Raw genomic sequence first — 20,519 nt, forward strand, 5'->3', positions numbered from 1 at the left:
TTAGTCGTTTAGTCATGACCCCATGGACCAGAACACGCCAGGCACTCCTGTCTTCCACTGCCTTCCGCAGTTTGGTCAAACTCATGTTGGTAGCTTCGAGAACACTGTCCAACCATCTTGCTTCACACAATTAACTCAAGGCAGTGTCAATTTACTCTTGGCAGAAAGCCAAGGTCTGCCTGGCCTGGCAACTGGCAACAACTCTCTGATTGGTTAATAACCAGCACTGAACTCTGTTATCTAGGAATGCTAGCACAGTTGTTTCTTGTTGGGTGTTAGGAGTAGGAGTGCTGCGTATGGTTGGAGAGAGAGAGTAAGGATTTATTTTGCTTTGCTTTGTATGCAGAAACTCTGCTTGTTTTATTTTATTTTAATAAATCCTGTAAATAGTTATTCTGCGTCTAGCCGACTAGTCATTTCCACCTCAACTAGCTTCTGCGCTGTGCAGGAAAACTCTGCTACATTTGGGCTAAAGCCACTAGAGCTATGCCTGACACTTCAAAATTCTAAGAGTCTGAGTGTCCAGTCATGCACTCAGTGCAACTGGGGATCCTCTCGTCATGCTCCTGCTTGCGCCTGCCAACTCTAGTTTCCAAGTGATTCAGCATAACTGCCCAGAGTGCTTCAGTCTGCGGTTGAAATGTATACAAAGGCAGCTCAGAGGGAGATGTGTGAAGTCTTGAAAGCAAGATCCCAAAGCATGTGTTTCTGTAGGCGCGTTGCCTGGAAACCCAGCCAGCAAACGATGTAGTAATTTTGATACCAAAATGCTGGCAGAACAATGTGCTACATACATATGGAAATAACCCCATAAAACCCTACCCTCCTTGCAAATAACCAGTCCTTCAGCGCTGCAGTGCCTACTCTCTGGAAATTCCTGCCCATTCAGGGACAAATGCCAATGCTTGCTCCAGATTTGCTATTCTGTCTTTACCCACAGGTTTGTGAATTGCAACACTTGTTGTCTTGCACTCCTTTTTGCAGTCTTAGCATAAGCATGGGCACAGTAAAAAAATTGTTTTGTTTTTTTAATCCACTGGGCGTCATTTTATTTTTCTTGGTATTTTCTAACAATTCCTATGCTTGCTTGCTATGCTGCTGCAAAAGAGGAGAAGACGCACCCCCCCCACACACACCTGCTTTCCTGCTGCTATTTCTGTCCAGCAAAGAAAACACAAACACTTTGAAACTCTGGCCCATCTGTGGGAGGAATCTGTGGCACTACAGGCTCTATGAAGAGGTAGCGAAATGTGCCTTGGCATAAAATCATTGGGATCTTCCATGCTGGAACCAGCAAGAACACCAATCTTTTAACTCACTGAGACTTTTAATAATCAGATTCCAGTCTATCTGGAATCTCCTGCACCAGTCAAAAGGAGGAAATGCACACAATTCATTTTGTGTCGTGTGGTTTATAAACAATGGAGATTGTATTTGTGTGGCTGCCCTTGTTATGCTGGGATACGACAGGAGTCCACTATCTGCACTTTCCAGAAATAACAGGAGGCATTTTTGCTCCAAGGGGCTTTCCCAGCTGGTTAAGTGGGCCATTGTGATGAGTGTCCACTTCTTGGGATTTTTGTTTTGTTTTAAATGTATTAGCCCTTTTATGTTTTTAATTGTCTCTGTCATACATTGTGTTGAGACCTTTATCTAGGAGGAATTAATAAATCAATACTGTAATACTGTAATCATCATCCTCATCATCATCAAGACAGCAAACCTTACTCTCAAGGGAAGTTCCTGATTCCTTCTCTCAACTTGCCTTTCCAGCCCATGTGCTAAGAAAACCTTAGAATTTCCACAACCAGACAGGCATTCTTGCAGTAAATTCCAAACAATGCCACGTGGAAATCACCATTCTACTTTTGCAAACCGCTTGGCTCAATATGCTACTTTCGTCGGTCACATTTAATCCAGAAATGACAACTGAGGCTCTGCAGTGGAGCAGAGCAGAAAAGCAAGAATCACACCACGTGAGGGATGGGATAAAAATGCCCACTACTTTTATTGGTTACAGCTGACAGATTGGTGTGACACAAGGCAAGCATTCAGATCTGAGAGCAGCCATGCCAACCTGAGCAGGCTGGACCCGGAAGCACCAACCCAAGACCCTTTAAGAGGGTCCTTACCTCCACGATCCATTCATGCTTTCATCACCTTTATATACCAAGGAGCTCAAGGTGGCATACATCGTTCTCACCTTCCCATCTGATCTTCACAACAACCCTGTGAAGTAGGTTAGGCAGAGAGACGGGGACTGGCCAAAGGTCACACAGTGAGCTTAATGCCAGAGTGGGGAGTTGAACCCTGACCTCCCAGGTCTTAGTCTGGCACTCTAACCACTATGCCACACTGGCTGTCAATCTGGACCCAGGCCTCCAGAGCCTTTTCGACCAGTTGAAATGAAATTACCGGTACAATGGATTTTTTAAAAAAATAAAAATAAAAAATTATGGTGTTAAGAATATTAAGAAGAGGACCTGCTGGATCTGGCCAGTGGGCCATCTAGTCTAATATCCTGCTCTCACAGTAGCCAATCATATCCACAAGCAGTATTCGAACACAAGAGCCCTCTCCCCGCCTGTGGTTTCTAGCAAATGGAATAAAGCATCGGAAAATGATGCTGGATTTTAAAATATGTTGGATCTACTCTCGTCCTGAGGTCATGTTGAACTTCCTGAGAATCTCAGCTGTCGTTTGAAGAACCAGCTTCCAGCACTTTGGGCTCTTAGCTCGGGTGGGAACATCTCCTGGGCTCCATGCCAAGGTAAAGCTTCAACTAATTTTGACCGGTGAAAGTTTGTCTGCATAGACTGTTCCTTGTTTCTCCCTTCCCCATGTTTCATTCATGTGGAACATGCTGTTGATACATCTGGCAATATTAGGCTTAAGTATATATTTCAGAAACATAAATGCACACACTGGCCTTACAAACAGATTTTAGCCTCTTGATAATCCTGTCTGGTCACCAACCTCTTGTTTGTTGGGCAGTATAAAAACGCTAACAACTAAGAAAACCAGAGTTATGAACGGCAAGATAAATTTAAATATATATAAAAAAATGCAAGTGTAACCAATCCAACATAAACCAACTCTTTCCTGGAATAAAGGGCTGCAGTGATAGGATTGTAGCAAGGATAAACCAGTTATTATTGATATATTTATGCTCGTTTTGCGTGTTCTATTTGGGTGCCAGGGGAGAATAAGTAGCACATTTTTTTAAAAAAAATCTAATACTGAGTTAAATGCTTTTAAAAAAACAATTCCTTGGAAGTTCAGGACCCCCAGGGTGCACAATTTCATCAGGGAATACATTGCAGCGTGGCTCAACCCTACCTGCTTGAGGGGAAATCAGATTCATTAAAAATTGTGTCCCTTAATTTTTGCTTCTTTTCAAAGAGGGGAATTTTTTTTAATAAACAAAGCCCAAGGGAAGGCAATGTCCTCTTAGATCAAGTTCCGGTTGCAGAATGGTACTGGTTATCTTTCTCAGAGGTGCTTGTGCGTATCCTTTTTTTAATAACTTGAACCCAAGTCCAATCTCATAAACTCAAGAAAAGCTTTTGGATCTTCTTTTGTATATGCTGCAATTTCATGTGATCCAGGGCTTTCCAGAGCTTCTGCACCATGGCCTGCTTCCCAAGAGTGTCCTTGAGCTGGATGAGGAAGGCATGGAGTTCCACCTGCAGCACGGAGAGGCTCTTCTCGTCACAACCTGCAGCAGGTGTGGTTCCGTTGAGTCTGTGCAGCAGTCTCTCCAGCCGTCTCTGCGACCCGACTTGGTAAGGCACATAGTCTATTATGGCGTCTTGACAGTCACCCCCACTTCCTGGAGAAGGCAGGTTGGGGAACAAAACAGGTCTCGGTATTAGGTGGTGTGTATAAGACCTCTAGTGCCAGGCTCATATTACAGTGGGTGTACCTCTTCAGTAGACTTCTACGTGTCGTTTTTAGGCACCTGACAAGCCATGCTTCAATCCAAAAAGGTTACAAGGGCAGAAAATAGTTTAAGAATCCACTGGCAACTCAACAGACCAGCATTAGAGTGACGTTTTTGAAATTCCCAGGCTCTCTGGCCCAGCTTTAAAGTGTTGAGTATGAACCTTGCCATGACTACTGCAATGCGCTCTATGTGTGTGACTCAGAAACTACAACTGATCCAGAACGGGGCTGCCACACACCATATGTTACAGCAGTCATGGAGTGTTCTGGGAACTGCAGTTCGTTAAGGGTGCTGACTTCACAGAACTACAGTTCGCAGCACCCATATAGCAAACTACAGTTCCCAGGATTCTCCATGATTATTTAAGTGGAATAAGAGTGCTTTAAAAGCATGGAGTGGGTAGATCATAAGCCGGCAAAAATGGGAGTTCTGGAAAGGGCACAAAAGAACTCTTAAATTACAGGGCCCCGGATTTCGCTGAAGGCAAGTCACAAGTGCTTGATGCCCATTTGAAATGGGCAGGGGGATACCTGTGCCCCCATACAGCTTCTCACCTGGTGCTTCAACTGTTTTGTCCTTGGTGCTGTTGGCTTTGCTCATCTGGCAAGCGGTGCAGAGGGTGTCATGGAACTGGTTCCCAGGGACGTTGACCGCCAGGCCTTGCTGAGAACAGTCCCGGTGGGGTTGGCACACCTCAGTGCTGGAAACGGAGTCGGAAAAGGTCCCCTGAGGACATGGGATACATGTGGTGTCCTCCTGTGGGTTGCCTGTAAGATAGAACCACGGCAAAGAAAAGCTGTGAGCAAACACTGCATGCAAATTCCAAATGGAGCTGGACACTGTCTAAGAACAGAGGCTCCCAAATGATTTACCCCCCCCCCCCATGTACCACTTTTAAAATGGCTGAGGGTCTTGGAGGACCACTTCGTGCTGGGGTTCTCTAAGGGTGTGGCAGGAGAGGATGGCAAGTGTAGCGGGAAGATTCAAGGAAAAACAAACATTTAAACATTTCAGTGTAGTATAGCATAGTATAGTATCTATCTATCTATCTATCATATATATATATATATATATATATATATATATATATATATATATAGCAGAATATGGATAGGTATCTTTCCTGTGTTCATATTATAAAGTAGTTGTGTTCTGTGTTATAAACCAGGCACTGCTCACTGTTGATTCTTTTTGTTTTCCAATGTATTCCTTATCAATAAAAAATTCGGTGTTGTGAGGGACAGAAGCTACAGACAGCCCCCTCCCATCTTAAGCACAAGCTCTTCTCCCAGCGCCAGTGGGAGCGGGGAGGGGGATGACTCCAGCGGGGAATCGGGAAGTAGAGGGCAGGGCTCAGGCAGGGTAGCTGAGCCACTGCTCCGCTTAGGAAAGGAAGGGGGAAGCAGGCAAAGTGCGACAAGAAGACCGATCCCGCCAGCCCCGGAATTGCGCAAGAAGCGACGGGGGCGGAGATTCAGTATTCCCAGGCTACTTTGTTGGAAGAAAACGTGGAAATCTCCATTCGGAGGTTCTGACCCAGACTGACAACATGTACATAGTACTGACTCTGCACTGTAAATAGTTTGCACATAATAAAAGCATGAAAATGCAACGTCGTGAGGAGTCGTTACTCTAGAGTAGCCACTACCGCACCTGTGACAGGTGTGGAGTGAACAAATTTTTATTCTGAAAGTGTGGCCAAGAGAAAAAAAGTTTGAGAAGCAGCGACTTAATGATTTTGTAGCAATTGTAATGTGCCGTGCTAGATTTTTAATTGCATGCTTTTCGTTGCTGTTTTTCTCTCTTTTATACTGCAGTTCAAACTGTAATACAGTGAAATGCAATATACAAAGGAGATGCAATTAAAACTACAGTTAGAAGCAATATGAATCTTTAATGTGTTGAATGCACAGCCTCCCATCATGGAACTCCCTGGTCTAATACATACAGTATATTGCAATGGCTTGGCTAGGTCTGTTCTTAATCTGTAGTGTTTATTTTCATGAGTTTAATACTCTGCGCGCAAGCTCTCTGGCCGGACCTTGTGGACGTGGGTCCACAAGGTTTCATTTCCTCCCACAATTTCTACGCATGCGTAAAGCTAAGGTGAACCTGTGTAACTTATAATCAGGTGGACTTCACTGTTGTGTGTTCCCCAGTGGCCGCAGTTGTTCCAACCAAAACAAAAGTGGCCTTAAACTTCACAACTGGAGGGGTTAATTGAAAAAAATCCACTACGCTAGCCTGATTCAGTAAAAGGCAGATTTCTAAGTCAGGTATGTTGTTGTTGTTGTTGTTTAGTCGCTTAGTCGTGTCCGACTCTTCGTGACCCCTTCATGGATCAATGCCTTGTCGTGGCGAAGGGGCTTGAATAACTCAGAGAAGCTATGAGCTATGCCATGCAGGGCCACCCAAGATGGACAGGTCATAGTGGAGAGTTTTCACTAAACCTGATCCACCTGGAGAAGGAACTGGCAAGCCACTCCAGTATCCCTGCCAATAAAACTCCATGGACAAAGACAACAGGCATATAAAAGTCAGGTATAGGTTCCCACAAAGTATATGAATAATATAACTTGTTTAAAGTCCAAAATCCATTTTATTACAAAACATATAGAAAAGAATCTCAGCAAAATACCACTAAACCACAAGCCGTCTCTGAACTGAGTCCACCCATTGAGCACACCCAGTCCAAGGCAGAGACAAAGGCCTCATCCACACTTGTCATTTGATGCCATCTCCCACTGAGCAAAACAGAGGACTTGAGCCATGTGGTCTATGACCAGAACGGTATTCCACAAAACACAGGTGCTTGCTAGAAACACTGGCTACAGGAAGGCAACTGAATCAAGGCTGCCAGACTGATGCCACATTGAGGGAGCATTTCTGGCCAGTATGCTTGCTTCTGCACCTGGTTTCAAACCCATGCGAAGCCCCGCTGGCAACTGTCTATTTTGCAGAGCCTTCCCAGAATTCGCCACTGTTCATGGAGCACAGAGCGTCACATTTTATCAGTCTTAATTCCACCTGCAAAGTCATTTGATTGGGAACCAAGAAGAGGGGAAATGAGCTGTCTGTGAAAGCTGAACCCAGCCCCTGCGTCTATGAAAGCCAGGCTGCCTTTCCAAGATATGCAACTTTCACCTTCACTGAAATATTATGCCAGGGAATCCCCCTGGCTAAGAAAGAAAAGAGAAAGTGGAACAAAGCTGGTCTCCTGCCAAGTCACTTGGTGATCCTGGGACAGACATGACCTCAGACACCACTTAGATCATGGCCAGGGGCACTTGCTGTTAGCAATGCAGAGAGCTCCGCCTGGTACGGGAACCTGTTTGGAATGCAGAGGTTTAGCCTTGCAATACCAAAAGCAGCTGTAAGAGGGGACTCTGGGCACAATCCCATTTCTCCCTCCCTACAGAGTAATCACAGCACATGTAAGAACATAAGAATAGCCTGCTGGATCAGACCAATGGCCCATCTAGCCCAGCATCCTGTTCTCACAGTGGCCAACCAGATGCCCCTTATAGGAAGTCGAAAAGCAGGACCTGAGCACAAGAACTCTCTCCCTTATTGCAGTTTCCAGCAACTGCCCAACTCTCTCCCATCCTGTTTCAAAAGCCAAGAATAGAGTATGCTCTTTATGCTAGGAGGGAAATCCCAACATCGTCCTACGATTCATTAGGCACCACGGCTCAAAACGAGCCTCGTTAGAGTGTGACAGGACAGGCTGCGCCAACCAGGTTGGCGAAGGTTGGTTCTACAGCTGCACCCTGAAGGGAATGGTAAGACCAACAAGTTGTAGAGGCTCCTCCGGGAGGGATGCAAATTTGAAAATAATGTTGTAACAAGACAACATCAAAATGCAAAACTAAGCTGGAAACCAAGCTTTATATATATATGTAAATATATCAGAAGAAGCCCGTTCTTCACAGCAGCCCAGCACTGGATTCCCACAATATATGAAAGGTATTGACAAGCTGGAATTTGTGCAGAGGCAGGCAACCAGGGTGATCAAGGGTCCGGAAACCAGGCCTTATGAGGAACAGTTGAAGGACCTGAGTATGTTAAGCCTGGAAAAGAGCAGACTGAGAGGATATATGGTAGATGTTTCGGGACTACAGCTCCCATCATCCATAGAATCATAGAGTTGGAAGAGACCACAAGGGCCATCCAGTCCAATCCCCTGCCAAGCAGGAAACACCATCAAAGCATTCTTGGCATATGCCTGTCAAGCCTCTGCTTAAAGACCTCCAAAGAAGGAGACTCCACCACACTCCTTGGCAGCAAATTCCACTGCCGAACAGCTCTTACTGTCAGGAAGTTCTTCCTAATGTTTAGGTGGAATCTTCTTTCTTGTAGTTTGAATCCATTGCTCCGTGTCCGCTTCTCTGAAGCAGCAGAAAACAACCTTTCTCCCTCCTCTATACGACATCCTTTTATATATTTGAACATGGCTATCATATCACCCCTTAACCTTCTCTTCTCCAGGCTAAACATACCCAGCTCCCTAAGCCGTTCCTCATAAGGCATCGTTTCTAGGCCTTTGACCATTTTGGTTGCCCTCCTCTGGACACGTTCCAGCTTGTCAGTATCCTTCTTGAACTGTGGTGCCCAGAACTGGGCACAGTACTCCAGGTGACCAGAGCAGAATACAGTGGTACTATTACTTCCCTTGGTCTAGAATAGATGCTATACTCCTATTGATGCAGCCCAGAATTGCATTGGCTTTTTTAGCTGCTACATCACACTGTTGACTCATGTCAAGTTTGTAATCTACCAAGACTCCTAGATCCTTTTCACATGTACTGCTCTCAAGCCAGTGGTCAGGGATGATGGGAATTGTAGTCCCAAAGCATCTGGAGGGCCGAGTTTGCCTATGCCTGGACTAGATGATCCTGGTGAGCCCCTTCCAACTCTACAGTTCTATTATTCTAACCTCTGTGATTTACCAGGGACAGCCAGCCAAAACCAAAGGCTGTCCCCAGTAAAGCGGTGCCTGTTGGGATCAAGAGTGAGGGTGCCACTTGCGATACGTACCAGGCTGAGCAACTCCGGTTCCCAAGGGGCAGCTGGAGTGCTTTATGCAGAAATCCAAATCCGAGTGGTAGCCCGCCTTGCACTGGCATGCCCGGTTGTGTGTGCCATTGCACGGCCGCACCTCTTCTTCCAGGCTGTTGCAGAAGACATTGCAGTACAGGCACTTCTTGAGGAAGTTCCAGTATTGCGTGTAGTGGAGAGCGGGGCACGGTTGGCAAAGGGTGTCCTTATCATTGGTGCACTCTTCAGCTACGTACGTCCCTGGCGGGCACTGCTTGCACACAAACACCTCATTGGTCCGGGGAACTCGCCTGCTGTAGGTGAGGTAGCTGCTGGAACATGGCTGGGCCAAGAGCAGGACATAGAGCACCACCCACTAGAAGGCAAAGGGAGAGAGCAAGTGAACTAGATGCAGCAACCATGTTCCTTTCCCCGTAACAGGTTGGCAAACGTTTCTGCCATTGGGTGAGATTTCTAACATTTTGCTAGTATGCTCATGGTCAGGCCCTGCTTGAGGGTTTTCTCCCAGGCATCTGGTTGGCCACAGTGAGAATGGGATGCAGGATTAGATGGGCAACTGCCCTGATCCAGCAGGTTCTTCTTAAAAAAGGTAAAGGTAAAGGACCCCTGACAATTAAGTCCGGTCGCGAATGACTCTGGAGTTGTGGCACTCATCTTGCTCTATAGGCCGAGAGCTCCAGGTCATGTGGCCAGCATGACTAAGCTGCTTCTGGTGAAACCAGAGCAGCGCACGGAAACACCGTTTACCTTTCTGCTGGAGTGGTACCTATTTATCTACTTGCACTTTGACGTGCTTTCAAACTGCTAGGTGGGCAGGAGCTGGGACCAAGCAACGGGAGCTCACCCCGTCGTGGGGATTCGAACCGCCGACCTTCTGATCGGCAAGCCCTAGGCTCTGTGGTTTAGACCACAGCGCCACCCGCGTCCCTTCTTAGGCTCTTCTTAGTTTCCTATAAAGAGCATAAGGCGGCCAGTCCAGCACCCTCTTTTCCAGATGCCTCTGGGAAGCCCGCAAGCAGGGCATGAGCACAAAAGTCTTCTTCTACTGTTCATCCCCACCACTGTGACCAAAAAGCCAATGCAGGCTCTTAGTCCTCCTTCCCTGCAGTGACAACCATCCTGAGACTAGGAATAGGCTACCTTTCCCTAAAGCAAAACATGCAGCCCTCACTTAGAATATTGAGTCACCTGCCCTCTGCCACCTCCTGTGTTCCTTGTTTCTCTTTAACATATGCAGAACTCTGCTGGATTTGGCAGCATCCCATTTCAACTGCTTCCAGGAAATCCATACGACAAGTAGAAAGACAGCCCTCCTTCCTTGCAGTTCGCACCCCCCTGCAGCCTCCCCAGGGGTTAAAGGCAGGCTGCTTCTGAACATTAGCTGCCATGGCTAATAGGCCTTGATGCCCCTACTCTCGGCCAAGGCCTAGAGTCATGAGAAAAACTTCTTCCATTCTCTCTGCACCAGGGTTTCCCAAACCTGGGTCTCCGGCTGTTGTTGGACTACAACTCCCATCATCCCTAGCTAACAGGGCCAGTGGTCAGGGATGATGGGAATTGTAGTCCAACAACAGCTGGAGACCCACGTTTGGGAAGCCCTGCTCTACACCAAGGGTAGCCAATGTGGGGCCTTCCAGGTGATGTGGACTGCAACTCCCACGTTGGACACTCCAGCTCTACCCTGTTCAAGCGTATTTATGCTTGGCAAACCCAGACCTCCGAAAGCAAAAGGGAGTCAAGAACTCTACCTCCGAGAGCGTCCTGAAAGGGTTCAGCTTGCTGTAGAGTTGCATACTACTACCGAGGGTCTTGACAGTCCTCCTCGCTCTCTTGGAATCAAGTGGGGTCTGCTGCAGTGCGGACTCAGCTTACGGAAAGCGCCCTTCTCTTGCGTTCGCAGACAATGTAGTTCTGGGACAGAAAAAGTGAAAGGAAACTGAGCGCCATTTGTTACAAATCACATCCAAACGCGGAGCCAAAAGATTTGTGTTAAGAGACCGTAAAGAACACAGGGTGCAGGCATGCAGAGGGACAGAACGTTCTGTTCTTTGGAGAGTAGAATGCACCCTCTTAATTTGTCCGATGTTGGCTGTTTCCCTTTTTTGGGGGGGGAATACACAGGACAGGAGGCTAGTTTTCAGAGCTGCCCTGACCCTTCCTCAAAACCACAGACAGGTGTCAGGATTAGACAAGTGGAGGGTCATGTGAAGAGATGCTATCCATGTCTTGTGCTGAGCTGATTGAGTACTTGGAGGGTTGTGTGGTCTAGGATGGTGAGCTGAGCCCCTGGGAATGTTACTCCCTCATTTAAGGAAATTGAAGTCTGACTATCTTAGAGTCCTTATCTCAGCCCTAGCAGCATCCCATCCATCCATCCACAATGTAATTAGTGTCAGGGCTGGATTAACCATTAAGCAAAATAAGCACATGCTTAGGGCATCAAGGGAAGGGGGGGGGGCACATAAATTTCCCATCACTGGATTTTTAACATAAATGGTCACAAATTGCTCAGTTGAGCATTCATTTTCCCAGCTGAAGTATATTAAAAATCCCAGCAGAACAACTATGCAACAAGGCAGGCTGGATCCCTTACCTCGACTAAGCATAGAAGCAGATGCGTTACGTAAGATTAGTTTTGAGGATCTGATCAAAGGCTTTGCAATTAGAAAAAGTAGAAGAATGCAGAAGGTACATAAAGAATGGAAAATATTTAAAGACTATTTGAAAAAAATATTGTAACAACAAAAATCTCCTGGCAGACCTTGAATGAATCTTGCAAAATTAAGGTGATAAATAATAAAGTCCTCTTGATAAGAACTGGGAAAGCAAAAATAATAAGAAGGTGCTGTGTGTAAAATAACAAAATGAGAAATAGTACAATGAGGAATAATCCCCATTAATTTTATTCATTTTAATCTTTTTTCTTCTTTTTCTTTTCTTTTCTGTAAAGTAGATATGTGTAAAATTAGTGTTTGGTGATGTATATATTGTATTGTTGTGTAAGTTAATGTTGACTGTTAAATAAAGTTTTAATATTTTCAAAAAAGAAAAAGAACAGAAAAAGTAGAACATTTTTCAAATGTAAATGAAGCGGAAGCATGCAGAAATAAACATTATTTTTCCTCTTATTGTAGGTTTTGTTTCATTTTTTAAAAATAAAATTTTACTTTATGGTTTATTATTATTGTTGTTTTTATTTTGCATCAAAAACCTTTAAGTGCTTAGGGCCTCTAAGGTCTTAATCCAGCCCTGATTGGTGTAATGACTCACAGCTGGACTGTCACAGCATCATCTCCCCACCTGTAAGTGGGAGGGAGGGAGGAATTCAGCCCCTGAGTCTTGGTTGGTGGATACTGTGGACAAGGGTCTAAAATAGCATCTACCTCATGCTCCCAGAACCTCCCCCTAGTTTTCTCCTATGTCCTATCCCTCTTGTTCCACTTTAGGCTTTTTCTTTTCTTTTCTTTTTACAATGAAGGCACATGAACCAGCTTTTGCCTGTTGGACAGGCAAAAGCAGGGCAGTCCAGGTTCGTGAGCAGGTATCTGGCAAAGCTAAGATAGTCCTTTTTTATTTTCACATCCTGCACTCCCAATACTCTTAAACTGTAATAATTTATTATTTATACCCCACCCATCTGGCTGGGTTTCCCCAGCCACTCTGGGCAGCTTCCAACAAAAAATTAAAATACAATAATCTATTAAACATTAAAAGCTTCCCTAAACAGGGCTGCCTTCAGATGTCTCCTAAAAATCTGGTAGTTGTTTTTCTCTTTGACATCTGATGGGAGGGCGTTCCACTGGGTCTTAGGATCCTCTCCGTGTTCTTATTCCAAATAAAAGTTTGTTGCTTTAAAAGCATTGGCATAAGTTATTGAGAGAAGGAGGTCCAATTTCTAAGTCCAGTGCCCAGACTTTTGGCCACTGAGTAGGCTAGGGAAGAAGTTCTTCCATTTTGTGCTAGCTGATGAAGCCTCAGGCATAGAGCCCCTTGCTTAGGGATGCACAAATCTCTGAGATTTCCCAGGGAGCTTGCATTTTGTTCTCAGTATCTTGGAGAAGCAATGGGAGGTGGCACTACTACCAGGAGGTTCTTTAATTGGACCCTTATCCTGACACCAGCTGTAGCCCCACTTACAGTATTTGCTAAACAGATGAACTCATGCACGTACAAGCTGTCAAGACAACTGTTTATCTGCTATTTCTGACAATACATTTGGGCATTTCAGGATTATGGCATAGCTGGGTTTTATTGGGGACTTTCGAGCGACCATCAACTAGTTCCACACAATCGAAACAATCTATGGTGTAAATCTGTCCACTGCCTGTTCAATTCATTTCCCTCTGAACTCCCTAGTCTACATCCCCCTGCCCCAAGAAGCGTGTAACTTCTTGCTACCTAAGGATCCCACCACCCAGCCTTGGATCATAGCCAAATTGCTTATCTTAGAATGAGGTTTCTTTGAAGACAGGTGCATTAAGTAGAAGATACACAAAGAGACTGGAGCTGACATACAAAAGGTAAAGGGGCCCCTGACCATCAGGTCCAGTCTGGTCCGACTCTGGGGTTGCGGCACTCATCTCACTCTATAGGCCGAGGGAGCCAGCATTTGTCCGCAGACAGCTTCCGGGTCATGTGGCCAGCATGACAAAGCTGCTTCTGGTGAACCAGAGCAGCGCACGGAAACGCCGTTTACCTTCCCGCCGGAGCGGTCCCTATTTATCTACTTGCACTTTGATGTGCTTTCGAACTGCTAGGTGGGCAGGAGCTGGGACAAGAGCAACGGGAGCTCACCCCGTCGCAGGGATTCGAACCGCCGACCTTCTGATCAGCAAGCCCTAGACTCTGTGGTTTAACCCACAGCGCCACCTGGGTCCCTGACATACGACTCATACACAATGTTAAATAGGAACTAGCCACCTATCTATCAATGGACCCAAACCAAAGGCTTCAAATGACAAGAAATGAGATTCCAATTAAACTTCGGAAGAACATTCTGACAGTAAGAGCAGTTCAACAGTGGAATAGACCCCCTCGGAAGGTGGTGGACTCTCCTTCACTGCAGGTTTTTTAAAAGAAGTTGGATGGCCACCTGCCATGGGTGCTTTAGCTGCGATTCCTTCGTTGCAGGGGGTTGGGCTAGATGACCTTTGAGGTCCCTTCCAATTCTACAAGTCTGTGATTCTGTGAGTCCATCAAGTCCAATAATGTCTACACTAACTGGCAGTGGCTCTCTACCCGGAGATGCCAAGGATCTGGCATGCTCTGCCCCTGAGCCACAGCCCTTCTGCAAACACATGCTAAACCAAGCAAGAAACAAGATGAAAAGTGTGTGTTATGCTTATGTGAAACAAGACACAGACCTCATATCCTAATAGCGCAAGGACCTGGGAAGCATCCAGCCACACAGATCTTTTCAATTAAGAATATATCTTCACCCAATAAAAGTTTATTGCTTAGCTAAACTGTATGTGAATGAATCCCAGACATCTCTGCTAGGACCAAAAAAATTAATCACAGTAGCCCAACTGAAGTCATCTCAGATACCCTCCAATGTTTTGGGTTACAACTCCCAACAGCCCCAGCCAGTAACAGGGTTACTGAGAGATAAAAAACCAGAGCAGGGTTGCATGATGCGAAAGGCTGGCTTAAGAGAATGAAGAAAACCTCACTCTTTGTGAACAAAAAGAATATAGTTGCCACAATGGAATACCAAGGCACCTTTTGTATTGGAGTATTATTATTATTATTTATATACCACTTTATATTTTAAAGGGAAAAAATCTCAAAGCAGTTCACAACACTTTACACATAAAATAAAGCAATCCAGAAGTAAACAAATTCAAGCTTCAAGGAAAATATTTCAGATCCTTTCTCTAAGTGACATTTTGCTTTCCCCATATTTATTTCCCCATACTTAATTTATAGAGCTGCCCCACCGCAGAAGTGCTCTAGGAAGCCCATGTGGTGTAGTGGGTTAGAATGTCGGACCAGGACCTGGGAGATCAGGGTTCAAATCCGCACTCAGTTGTGAAGCTCACTGTGGGTCATTGTAAGGATTAACTGTGGAGTGGTAGGGGGTGAACCATGTACTCCTTGGACAAAAAGTTGATACCGGTATATGAATGCAATAAATAAGCTCTTCTGCGTTTCTGCTTAAGAAAGCTGGACGGCCCAACCAGATGGAGATGTCAGTCCAACCTGGCATCCAGACATCTCCACATGGTTGCAAAATGTGCCTGGGGAATTTCTAACACTGCCATGCACCTACACACTGCTTTTCTTCCCAGCTTATATACTTCCCAATTTAAATGTATAATGTTACAAGACTGGGCGGGTAGCTTAGACGGAAAGGCATTTATATCCGTAAGACAGGATTCTTTTGAAAAAGAGACTTGATGAAGTGGTCAAATCAGCCTCTTTGGGCTGATCCACGGCACACATTCAACACAAATTTTAAGGAACTTCTCTCAAAGGATCCTGGAAACTGTAACCTCCCATTACAGAGCTACAATGCCAGCACCCTTAACTACAGTTCCCAGAATTCTTTGGGGAAACCATGTGTTGAATGTGCTTTAGAATGTATGTGGATTTGCAGTATTATAGCACTTTAAATAAACCCTATAATGTAGCGGAAGAATTCTGCTCAACAAAGAACAGTCTCTTTTGTACACCTGATGAACATTTAACGACAGCCTCATATGCACATCTGTGTACACAAACATGCACGCACACACCTGATGAAAACTTCATGTCCTCATGGTCCAGCATCACATGTACACCAGACATAGACACACATGCACCAGTCGCACATGAACACACAGGAAATTGTCATCTCCGCCAGGAAAACAGCACTGAAGACCCCTACGTTCCCTTGGAATGCACATCATCACAGGGCACCATGCCAAGGATGCTAATAATAATAATAATAATAATAATTTTATTATTTGTGCCCTGCTCATCTGGCTGGGTTTCCCCAGCCACTCTGGGTGGCTTCCAGCACATATAAAAACATAACAAAACGTCAAACATTAAAAAACCTCCTGATACAAGGCTGCCTTCAGATGTCTTCTAAAGGTTGTGTCACCTTGACATCTGGTGGGAGGGCGCCACTGCAGAGAAGACCTGGTGGTGATGTTGATGATGATAACCAACTATGTTTATACGGGTACCTACTGAGAAGATCCATTAAAAAGCAGCTGTACCAAAATGTGGAAATACCGGTAATAAATAATCAGGGGCGGCGCCAAACTTCGTCCTCGCTCAGGGCGCCGTATTATCAAAGTCCGCCCCTGGCCTCCTGACATGACAGCATCATGTCAACACCTGTATCTGCACACATACCTGGCTGGCACCAGACACGGACTCACATGGAGCCGGCGCGACCACGCGAACCCTCAAGAAACCGTCATCTCCGCTGGGAAAGCAGCGCAGATGATCCGATGACCCTACCTGAGACACGAATCATCATCACGCCGCGTTCCCACGGAAGGCGCATCTACCGGTACGCGCGCACCCGGCTTTCTATTCACGGCAACGCCAGGCAGAAACGCGCGCCACTGCGCGCCAAGGCGCACACCGAGGCGCACGCGAGCTGGCAGAACCCGCCGAGCCTCGCGCGCCTCTTCCGCCGCCGGAGACGACTCGGCCGGCGCCCCGCCCCGCCCCTGCCCGCCCTTTACCTCGGCTTGCTGCGGTTTCGTTGGTGGGCTCGCCTTGGCGCGGCATTTGCTCCCCGCCGCTTATATGGTTTCCAGGTGGCTCCACCCCAAGGGAAATCCCAAAATCTGGCACCCTGAAGCGCAACGGAAGGGACGATCCCCCGCCGCGTTTCCTGGAAAAGCGACGAGGACAAATGGTGAAATGCAGAAAGCAGCCTCGGTTCGAGGATCAGAAGCCCAGCGACCCGCTCGAAACAGCGGCAATTGGGTGATCGATCGCCCAAGGGGCAGTTGACGACCCCCGCCCCTAGATGGCTGTGTTCAGGTCCCATTCTGCGGTTTCTTCAGCCATGGCTCTGCATGGCTCTGCTGCCGCCACTCTCATTTCCGCAAAATTCATCCGGATGGAGCTTATTATCCCTTCCCTAAATCTCTGGTTCTCTGCTCCCAGCCTCAATTCTGGCATATGTGCTCAAGCACTTTAAAAAATAAATAAATCCCAGTGAGACAGCAAGTGCTAACGTAAGGTTGTAGCTGGGTGGTAGAGCGTCTAGCTTGCATTGAGAAGCTCCTGGGTTCTATTGCCAGGTAGAGCGGAGAAGGTCACCTGGCTGAAACCCTGGAGTGATGCTGTGTCAATCAGTGTAGGCAGTAAAACGGGTTGATTTCATGAGGCTAGGTTCTTAAGTGTTACTAACCATGACGTTGGTGGGGGCAGGCGTGAACTTCTTATTAATAATAAGTGTGAACTTCTTATTAAAATTTCTTTTTAATAAGAAGAAATACTGAAGCCTTTTGCAAGAGTGATTTTTTACCAAAGGCAGGGATTCCCAAACCGGTCTATGGACCACCATTGCTTTGTTTAAGTGCTCCGCAGTGTATCTGTGGATACTTGATTGAAGACAAGAGGCGGCACATCTGTCACATTAAATATCAATACTGCATTTAAATTGCAGCTTTTATTTCTTACATTGTGTTTTTATTGTGTTTCCAATTTGAATTCTGTTGAATGCAAAAGAATACAACAGATAAGAAATTTCTAAAAGCAATAAAAACGCATTTAACAACCATGCAGCATCTAGCACAGCAGTTTATGATTGCTACGACAGGCACAAAAACTATTACGTGATCTGCCAAAACCCTCAGCAATTTTCAGATGGTCTGTGAAAGTCATAGCTTAGGGTCAATTATTACAAAAGCCTGCTGCACAGTATGTACTGTGATGACAATGTCTGAAGTGCACTGTGTAGAGATCTTGACAACTCCCCCTGTAGCCAGGCTGCCTATTAAACATTGAACTCCTTTCTGGTGAATTTGGCTCCAACCCACAACAGTTTTTTGTTGTCTAAAGAGCCACAAGAGGGAGTACTGTATAAATTTCATGCTAGATAGAACAAAGTCCAGTACTAGGATTTAATCTGTGGCAGTGTCTCTAATTCAAAGGGTCAGGATAACAACCTGCATATATGTCAATAAGCAGGCACAGGAGTTGCAGGTCAATGCTATGCCTGTTCATTCAGAATTGTGCTCTGTGGATCAGATTCCCAAATAAATATGCATAAATAAATATGCCCACATCAAATTAGGCATGCCCTCAATTCTCTCGTGCTGAAATCCATCTTCAGCTTTACCTAAAGCACTTTGCAAAGATTTTGCTTTACTCATTCAATTCCCATTAGCAAACATCATAAAGCTTAGTTTGTATGGGCTGTGTGAACTGTCTCTCCTGAAACAGTATTGAGATATTGGACATTAATCCAATATCTATGATAGTTCTTAGATAGTTCTTAATTAATTAAGATTAATCTATGATAGTTCTTAGATAGTTCATAGATAGTTCTATGATAGTTCTCAAGCAGAGACATCACCTTGCCGACAAAGGTCCGTATAGTTAAAGCTATGGTTTTCCCAGTAGTGATGTATGGAAGTGAGAGCTAGACCATAAAGAGGGCTGATCGCCGAAGAATTGATGCTTTTGAATTATGGTGCTGGGGGAGACTCTTGAGAGTCCCATGGACTGCAAGAAGATCAAACCTCTCCATTCTGAAGGAAATCAGCCCTGAGTGCTCACTGGAAGGACAGATCGTGAAGCTGAGGCTCCAATACTTTGGCCACCTCATGAGAAGAGAAGACTCCCTGGAAAAGACCCTGATGTTGGGAAAGATGGAGGGCACTAGGAGAAGGGGACGACAGAGGATGAGATGGTTGGACAGTGTTCTCGAAGCTACCAACATGAGTCTGACCAAACTGTGGGAGGCAGTGGAAGACAGGAGTGCCTGGCGTGCTCTGGTCCATGGGGTCACGAAGAATCGGAGACGACTAAACGACTAAACAACAACAATCTATGATAGTTCTTGTGTGTGTTTGTGGCATGAGACATCATGTTGCTGTGCTCCTAAGGCAGGGGTCGGCAATTTTTTTTAGCCACGGGCCGGTCCACTGTCCCTCAGACCTTGTGGAGGGCCAGAGGAGCGGCACCCGGGGGGGGGCTGGAAGAAGATGCAAGGGACGCTGGTCGTCCTTCCCCCCAACCCCCAGCTGCTGCGCTTACCTTCCCAGGGGCTACCACCACCACTGTCGCTGCTGCTTCTTCTTCTTGTGGGTAGGCAGAGCAAGCTCCTCCGCTCCGCTCTCTGGCCCACAGGAGCACCAGGGCAGTGGCGGCGGCGGGATGCTGAGCAGCACAAAAGGGCTGGCTCCAGAGAGGGGCTACTTAAAATGGTACTCAGCCAGCTCAGCCCAGCCTCCTCTAGGCAGGGCGGGGGAAAACCAGGAGGAGGGAGGGAGGAGGTAGTAATAGGGGGAGGGGGGTGCTGCCCCGGGCAGCAGGCTGGGCGGGGCGGGGCGCCGCCATGGAGAAGCAGCCCTGGCGCAAGCGCAACTGCCTCTCTCCGCAGATTGCTCACGGGGTTTGCCGTGGTGCCGCATTGCATGCCTCCTGTGTGTGCATGTGCTGCGCACCGCAACACGCGCGACAGATACCCCACCCCACCCCCCCGGGCGGGAAAAAATGGTACAGCCTGAATGAACAGAATCCCCACGCCAATCCATGGACAGTCCGTGGGCCAGATCCTGAAGGCAACTGGGCCTGATCCGACCCCCCGGGCCTTAGTTTGCCAACCCCTGCCCTAAGCAATAGGTGTACACAGGTATCTTGCTTTAGCTGTGAGCTGTTTTGCCACAGGAATGTCAGTCACCATTAAATAATACTTGATGACTGTTTCTGTACCAGTAAGCGATCTACTCCAAATCTTCTAAACTTCCAACTCTGTTTCACAGGATCCTTGATTACTCGGAACTGGATAACAACGTAAATAGTTGGAAAGCAGGATGCTAAACGAGACGGTCCTTCCATCTGGTGTAGCCGGGTCAAATTAGTTCTATTGCTGGAACTTCCAACATTAGCATTATACAAACACCAGATTACTTCACTTCCAATGAAACTTCTGAGTAGGCGTGTTCCGTAAGGGTGGCAACTTTAAGCCAGGTCTCCAGCACCCTTGTCCAACTCTCCAACCGCAAAGTCACACTGGCTCTTTGTAATGCACACACATTTAATAAGCATCTGTAAAGTTTTCTAGCAGCTATGACCAAAGACTAAACAACAGAGCCCTTCCTTGCAGGCTTTCAATTTAATACCAGAACAGAACCACCTCTTCCATGAAGCATGTGGGGACTATTCCCTCAGGCAACAGAAAATTGGCAACGCCACCATTCCAGGCCTCTGGTTTACTTGCTTAATTTTCTCCCTGCCCTGTTCCTGCTGCTGCTCATAACTGCACACCCAGCAAGACCCTCTGCTACGCGCTTACCTGTAACGAACCTCACCAGTTACTTGTTACTTTTAAGCTTTT

At 46.3% G+C, this 20,519-nt stretch overlaps 1 protein-coding gene across 3 annotated transcripts; it reads right to left on the reverse strand.

Moving 5' to 3' along the window:
- Nucleotides 1-1,984: 1,984 nt before the first annotated feature.
- Nucleotides 1,985-17,147, reverse strand: TNFRSF6B (TNF receptor superfamily member 6b). 3 transcript variants are annotated; one of them, XM_035122833.3, is made up of 5 exons: nt 16,687-17,147; nt 10,753-10,915; nt 8,984-9,359; nt 4,501-4,713; nt 1,985-3,832 (listed from the first exon to the last, which is right to left on the reverse strand). In XM_035122833.3, the coding sequence occupies exons 2-5, from the start codon at nt 10,795-10,797 to the stop codon at nt 3,546-3,548; spliced, it is 921 nt and encodes a 306-aa protein (XP_034978724.3). In that variant the 5' UTR covers nt 10,798-10,915; nt 16,687-17,147; the 3' UTR covers nt 1,985-3,545. The 3 variants fall into 3 exon arrangements, with proteins under 3 accessions (XP_034978724.3, XP_088530884.1, XP_034978726.3); XM_088674758.1 differs by having other exon boundaries at nt 16,349-16,727; XM_035122835.3 differs by lacking the exon at nt 16,687-17,147 and adding an exon at nt 16,457-16,662.
- Nucleotides 17,148-20,519: the final 3,372 nt, after the last annotated feature.

This window comes from Zootoca vivipara, chromosome 7, assembly GCF_965207765.1.
Source record: "Zootoca vivipara chromosome 7, rZooViv2.hap1.1, whole genome shotgun sequence".
In the NCBI taxonomy this organism is placed as follows: domain Eukaryota; kingdom Metazoa; phylum Chordata; class Lepidosauria; order Squamata; family Lacertidae; genus Zootoca; species Zootoca vivipara.